General features: G+C 38.7%; 1 protein-coding gene across 1 annotated transcript in view; it reads right to left on the bottom strand.

Moving 5' to 3' along the window:
• The window catches only part of COL24A1 (collagen, type XXIV, alpha 1), a gene marked incomplete at its 3' end in the record, with an annotated part of 122,642 nt that overhangs the window by 5,909 nt on the left and 109,151 nt on the right, over positions 1–7,582 (bottom strand). The window contains exons 35-40 of the mRNA XM_008947170.1: positions 5,206–5,261; positions 4,599–4,652; positions 4,025–4,132; positions 3,073–3,126; positions 2,230–2,283; positions 898–954 (exon numbers count right to left, since the gene is read on the bottom strand). Of these exons, the coding sequence (XP_008945418.1) occupies positions 898–954; positions 2,230–2,283; positions 3,073–3,126; positions 4,025–4,132; positions 4,599–4,652; positions 5,206–5,261 (383 nt within the window). The remainder of the gene's footprint in view (positions 1–897; positions 955–2,229; positions 2,284–3,072; positions 3,127–4,024; positions 4,133–4,598; positions 4,653–5,205; positions 5,262–7,582) is intronic.

Here is a 7,582-nt window from a genome sequence, read left to right as displayed (position 1 = left end):
AGGAATGGCCAAGACCTTCCAAAAGACATCCAGCCAATCATTAGGTGACATAATAAGGGATTGCCTTTTTCCCACCTGTATTTAATGGTCTGATAATGAAAAATTGGCCAGGTACCACCAACTGCAAGGTATCCTTACAGTTCACAAATTAATAGGTCAGCCACAGGTAGTGCACTCGGCAGCCTCACAGCATGTTTCCTTGAGGGAATCCACAAGGTAGAAAGGTTCTGCTTACAACATTTTAGGAGTCAGCATTACAGAGTCAGTTACAACAGAATTGGCTGGAGTCTCTTCTCTCATGCATTACCATAATGAAGTTAAGAATCTAGTCTAGACTCCGTCTTCAGGGTCTCAGAGTCCTGCCTTTTGAGGAGATGAGGTATAAACATGATTGTTAATTTGAAGAGAAGTAGGCTGTACAGGTATTACCTCTGGCACAGTCAAAGCCTGGACATGAAACACTTGATTTTGAGATGACTTTTTTTCCCCCAATATATTGTAATTGCTGCAGAGATACCCCACATATGAATTCAGGAAAAAAAATTGTTACAAAATGCAGTTCTCTCTTAGTCAGCTAAATTAGCTTTGTAGTGGTAATGAAATACGTCAAAACATATTCCCGGTTAGTGAAGAAATTAGGTACAATTCAGGACAAACAGAGAGGGTAAAATTCTGTTTCAAAGTGTGCTGGTCTAAACACAGGTCACTACTCCTATGCAGGAAAGAGTACATGACTGCATTTTTCACAGAGGGATTACCTATTAAAGGACCATCATTTATGTTTTTTGTACAAGGAGATAGTGACTCCTGAGACAGTGACAGAGTTTCAGAAAGAGCCTGCATTATCTTTTGTCTTGAGAGGCATTAATATAATTTTTTTGAGAAAGAAAGACCTACTGGTTCACCTATGGGCCCAGGTGGTCCAAGGACTGTATTGTCTTCACCTGGGTAACCCTAGAACAAAGTATTAAAAAATATTAACTTGGAAATTCAACACACACATGTTCAAATGAGAAGGAACACCCAGACAGCATACTGTATAGGTGTCAAATGTGAATATGATGGTTTTAATACAATGGAAATGGTAACACCATTTTACCATGCATCTAAACATCCTGAGGACATTTAGGATTAAAAAAGTTAAATATTTGCTCAATTCTCAAAAGGCAGCTATTAAAAAAAAAATTATTTAAACAATGTCCATGTAATCTTTTCTTTATTTAATGAAAAAGAAGGATAAACAGGATATTTGAAAAGAGGAAAAAAGAAAATTTCTTCCACTGTTTTAAGAAATACACTTAATATTGAGAAACACTTATACAGATGACTCCAACATTCGGCCTGAACTCTATTAAATTTTAAATACGAAACAACTGCCACCTAAATAAACAGACAAAAAGTTATATGTTCCAGATGATATTTACCAATGTGTGATGCAAAGAGGCTCATATTTTAAATATGATCAAGGGTTTTCAAAGTTCACCAAAGTGCTTTTTCAGAAGTGACCAGGCAAGCTAGACACCTAGCTCCCAATGGAGTTTTCAGTTATTGTTTCTGAAAATTATATCAGAACCTATTTAGAACTTCAACCGCTACTTGCCTATTAGCAGTATTCATTGCAAAACTGGCCCTAAATTAAGAATGTATTTCTCTGTCAGGTGCAGCTTCAACCTAATCTTCATGAAGAGAATCCCTGTACCTGCTTGGGGCCACAAAGACTTTAGTCAGCGTACAAATCTGTTTGGAGGATTTGAAAATGAAAAGAATACCAGTGAATTTGACACTAAAATAGCAACAGAGTCAACATCCTGCCTCTAACAATTTATATTAAGCACAGACCTTTGTCCATCTTAGTTGGACTTTCAGCAAAATCCGTGGGTGTACTCACAGGCTTAAAGCTAAATAAATATTTAGCTGGTTCCACAGTGATTATTTCTGTCAGCGGTGCTCAGTAAGGGGAGTGCTGTTATTTGATACAACAGAATATGTTTCTTACAATGGGTGCCTTTTGTTTTAAACCCTGAAACATTTCAGCTCTATAATTGGGAACTCTGGCTCTGAATGATCCATTTCCACAGTTTTGCATTTCTTTTCATATTCTCTCATAGTACTGATAAATACTGCCAAGGGTTGCTTTAGCTGAATGCTGTGGAAAACAGTGAGCATGCACTAACATTTCCTCTCTTTACAATTACTCAATCTGTAAAACAGCATAATCCATCTTCATACCTTTTCTCCTTTGGGTCCTGGAGGTCCTGGTGGCCCTGGCAGACCCTGGTGACCCTAATGAAGCAAACAAAACAAATATTAGTTCCAAAACAAATAATGAAAGAAATAATTAATTCCAAGCTTTCTCTTAGCTGCTTGCTATTGTTATTTTTTTGCTGCTTGCTAATAATGGTAAACAGTGATATGGCTCAAAATTAATGGGCCCAGGCAGAAAGTGTATTGTGTGCAGTTGGAAACAAAAAGTCCTGGCAGGGCTGGATGCAGGTGAGGGGAGCTGGGCTGGCCCTTGCTTGAGGGGACCACTTGAGGTGACCTGAGGTTAGGGCCACTGATAGAAGCTTCTGTTCAGAAAAAAGACATGGCAGTCTGGTCTGTAAGAGCAAGACTCGATCCATCTGTGATGACGATCATCAGTATTCTTCAGTGAAAGCCACAATATCTTTATGTCCTTCAACTAACCTCATTCAATCAGTTTCAGATACTGAATGGGAAACTGCCTGGCCAGACAGAAGCAGATGTGGTGGTGTTTGATGAACTCTCTTTATATTGAATAGCTGTAGTAGTTTTCTAGGAACTTTATTCGCAAGGGGTGAGACACATTGGACGTACAAAGGTTTCAGATCTGTGGTGAAGAACAGCTGCTAGTGAGCTCACAAAACCCAGTCATCATTGCGTAAGGCTAAGATTATCATGCATCGTATAAACATAGGTGAGTATCTGAGACTTCTAAAGATATTTGTGTATAATTCTATATACAGATCCCCATGATATCTGAAATTATTTAGAATACCACAGACTTAATTAAGGATGTGTGTATGTACACAAATTCAGTAAAAAACTCACCCCATAACCTGGAATTCCTGGCTCTCCTTCAGGTCCCATTCCTCCTAGGTGTCCCTGTTAAATGAAATAATCAGTGATAGAAGAATGATCTCCCTTGTAAAAATATTACAACAATCCCTAATGTATAAAGTTATCACTTGGAAAAATCTTTAAATATTGAAATTTGAGAACTACAGACAACTTCCTTGTTAGGTCCAACTTAATTTGGTAAAGAAAACTGGGCTTTTCCCTGTTCTGTGGAAAAAAAATTGTTTTCAGTCCTAACCTTATAATCTCTGTGCATAATTAAGATCAAAATGATCTGAGATTTCAGATGGGTAGAGGAACACTGTTTATAATTGCTAAGTATGCCAATTTAAGCTGAGTGGTCCTCATATTACCAAGTTGAGTCCTGCTCTTTAAAATATCCACTATTTAGTAAGTTTCTTCCGTCTGTACTTTAGGTATTCAGGGACACAGGATATGGCCCTGGAGCTGTGAGATGGGCATGTTCACTCACTAGTGTGCAGGTTGTGTGTGTCTGGGTATCTATCACAGTGTGGAGCAAGCATGGGGAGCTTGTGATGAAAGGAGCTCAAAGGTAATGGATATACCCTTAATTCAGTTAACATTGGATGAGGTTCCCATTCAATAGGAGTACTAGTCCTCATCTGAAATCCTTTGTTTCAGCCATGTCTAAGGCTTATTATATGCAACAGCAAACCCCCATGATTTCTGTTCTTGTAACTGGAGAAGTTTAAGGAACAGCCACAACACTGAGGTTATATGCGGACTGCAAGGCATAAGTATTCCATGGCATGCCCTGCCATCCTGCTCCTCTGATGGTCAAATCAGGAAACTCAAAAAATATTTATATGTGGTACAGATGTGACTTGCCTCTTCCCACAGAGAGACAAGATTCTGCTAAACCAGAAATATATGAGCTCTTAAATAAGCATTGTTTTGTACGAACCGAGGGACCTCGAGTTCCTCTTGCTCCTTTGGGACCAGTTTCTCCGGGTTGGCCAGAGTCACCAGCAGGTCCAATTTCTCCAGGAGGGCCAAGCTGCCCCTTTTCCCCCTGTTGGTGTTATTGTATTAAAAGTAATAAGACATCAATACTAAGTTTCCAAATGCTGTTTACGCTTAACCAAAGTGTGTAGCTGCATTATTTAATGGAAGTATTACTCTTTTATATGTCATTTACTGTAGTTCTTAGAATGTCTGAACCCAGAACCCTACAGTAAAAAAAACTGCTAAAAGCCTTTTTTTGTTCTGTTTTAGTCAAAGCTTAACATTTTTTGAATAGCAGCAGAAACTGTTCCAAGTTGCAAAATCACATCCTGATACAAATTTAAATTTCCTGAAGTCCTGAATGCTATTGAGTGTAGGATGATGACAATTCTAATTGCTATGATCAGCAAGAAAAAAAACATCTTGAAGCATGACATAAAATAGGGGTAGACTTGTTTCAATGGAATAATTCTGTAATGTAAATTTGAGTTTCAGATAAAAGGAAGGGAATTGGGGAAGATGAAAAATACTACCTTCTTTCCTAAATGGCCCCGCTGACCTGGATTTCCTGGTGTTCCTTCAGGGCCCTGTACATTTAACAGAGAGAAAAAGAAATGATTGAGAAAGGCTTGGAAACATGTTTAAACTGTGCTCCAGATTGGGTAACTAAGCCGGCTTTTGTAATGCAGAGAGATGGAAGAAAAAAAATCTCATTAATGGTGGCTGTGAGCAAGATAGTAGGACTGTTTCAAGTTACAGCAGAAACAAGTGGTCAAGTATCAAAGATCATTTATCACACTATTGCAAATACACTGAAAATAGGAAGGTGGAAAAAAAACCCCAATAAATCTTGTCCACACAGAAAATATTACTTTAGGAATAAAATTGCTTAAAGGCAATTTCTGGGTGTACAGACATACAGTACACAACCAGAGGAAAACTAAGGAAACCTTGAGGCTGTCAAGTGTGAAGAGGAGGGCCCTGATACACCTTGCTGTTGAGCAGAGACCTAACTCAGTAAGTGCTGGTGTCTACCACTGCCCACCTCTTGGTGACTGTGTAACTGGGTGTGCTGCCTGCAGATGAAGGGTGCTGTGGGGCTACAGCCCTGCTGCCCTCTAGGTCACTTCAAAAGCTGACCCTCCCAAAGGGCTTGATGTGTCCACTGCTCACCAGTTTCAATTTACCCAAAAGCTCTGTAAGTTAGAGGAGGTAATTTAGATTAAATTTTGGCTAAATTAAGATAAAGTTGGGTTTTTTTGAGTCATTGTAGTGATAAGCCAGGATATATACAGTTTAAAATGATTTGTGAAGCTTATTTGTTGCTTCATTAGCTTTTGTTTAAGGAAAATGTAATATTACTCTCACCCCAAAAAAAACCCTTGGACAACTGATTACAGGAAACTGATTTCCATGTTTAGACAGGGTGTTATCATCTGTCCACGTCCCTAGGAAGAGGTCAAACCGAGACCATGATGTGAACACTCCTAGATGCCAGGGAGGATGAGTGGGTGGGGGAGGCAGCTCTGCAGTCACCTTTAGAATGTGTGGAACAGAAACGTGAAAAATCCCCTACTAACCACGCTCTCCAAACTTCAAACTGACAGACCCACCTGTCTCACTGGAGCATGGCAGCACTCCTGGTGTTGTTTACGGTACATACGGTACATTGTTTACATACAATGTAGATGTCAGGATGGTATTATTGTATCATAAACAAAAACTGTTCTAGAGCACACAAAGTATGCTGACAACTAAAAAAGCACTTTTTTTTCTTCACTAGGAGAGTAGCTCCCTGTGAAGAACCTAGGATTAAAGAGAGCAGATTGTAACACTGATGCTTAGAGGACAGACGAGACAGTGCTCACAGCCGTTGACAGCTGGCCCTCCAGCTAATGTTTACTCAGACTTCATCATCACGGAAGAGCTACAGAGAAGGCAGCCAGGACTGCAAATGGGAACATGATGATTTTTGGTAAGGGAATCTGATGTCTGACTTGAGTCTACAATACTTGCTTTGGAAACCATGTTCCAAAACATTAGTTTCACATTAAGAAGTTGCATAAAATTTCAACAAAACAGATTTTATACATGGGTTTTAGCTGCTAGGGATGATGCCAGAACAAATACGTGAACCGATCTAACAACGTTATCTATGGATCCCAATGCTCATTTACTCTTTGACCTGTCTATGCTTACTGCCATTTCTCTCCACCTGTAATCTCTGTTTCAGTTGTCTATGGCAGCTGGTGCTCTCATGTTACATCTAATTTCTTTCACAGAAGCACCAAATAGGAGTTAAAGAATGTCTTTTAAGAACAAAATGGAATAATGAAGTTTTTTCTTTCTTCTCTCTATCTCCTTACTTTTTATAGTATATGACTCATTACAGGGTGATTGACAAGGTGAGAAGAAAAGGTTCAAAGACATGACATCACAGAATTATCACCCGAAGTAGTCCTGCCCAGCATGATAGACCCTCATCTTGGGAGGTCAGTTCCAGTTCACGATGGACAGCATCTGTAACACTGTCTTTAAAACACCTTGGCATCAGTATATGAAAGACCACTGTTAGGAAAAGCAGGCCATCCAACTGGTTGGGAATCATCAACAGGTATAACCTGGATTATCTTGTATCTATCATGTGATCATGGTTTTAAGTCATTTTTGACCCGCCTTGTGTTCCTTACCAGAGAAGGCACTATAATTCACACCAACACTTTAAGAAATCCTGTGCTGTTGGTGCCTGTGTTGCAATAACTTTGGAACTAAAGAAAATTCAATGGTTAGGATGTAATTTTTTTTTCCTAGAAATGTTCTTTTTAGACCTTCCTTTTGTTGTTAATTAAAAGGTTTATTAAAAAGGAATGACAGGTAAGCATATATATGGTAAGAACCTCAGCACAAAACCTTAAATTGGAGCCAAATCTTGTGTGCTGTAAGGTCTAACACCATCATAATTTATAAACTGCTCAAAATGGCAGTTCTTTGCCCCAAGGAGATTTTAATCTAAAATAAAAAATAGATAGCCCTGGGTCAATAAGCAAAGCCATAAGTAAGGAATGTGATACAAAAAAGCCAAACATCTTACAGTACGATTTATGGTAGTATATGTGTCTTGCCAATTTCTATGAGTATTTTTAAAATTTAAAGAATGATCTAACACTTTGAGATTGCTCAACCTCCAAATGAAGGTGAATAGAGATTAACGACAGAAGGTTATCTGGAGAGGACAGATCTGAAGTGAGAGGCTCCAGATTGTGTTGTGTGTGTGTCTGGACGACAAGTGGTGAAGAATCACTGTCTCCTAAGAGGTCGCAGATAGAAAAAAAAATATTTGTCTCCCCTCTCTACCAATACTGAAAAGCTAAACCACATAGAAAAGGGAAGCGAGTTAATGTAAAGATGGTCGTCTCTAACTGCAATAGAAAATAAAAAATAAAAGAAGCAAGCAAAATAAAAAAAAAGGTAATTACAAAAAGCAAATAAACAAAAACCCCTCCACTTAAACCTGAAA

Source organism: Merops nubicus, unplaced genomic scaffold (genome assembly GCF_000691845.1).
Source record: "Merops nubicus isolate BGI_N331 unplaced genomic scaffold, ASM69184v1 scaffold8809, whole genome shotgun sequence".
NCBI lineage: Eukaryota > Metazoa > Chordata > Aves > Coraciiformes > Meropidae > Merops > Merops nubicus.
The sequence above is the reverse complement of the archived record's forward strand: the minus strand, read 5'-3'. Positions and strand labels throughout refer to the sequence as shown.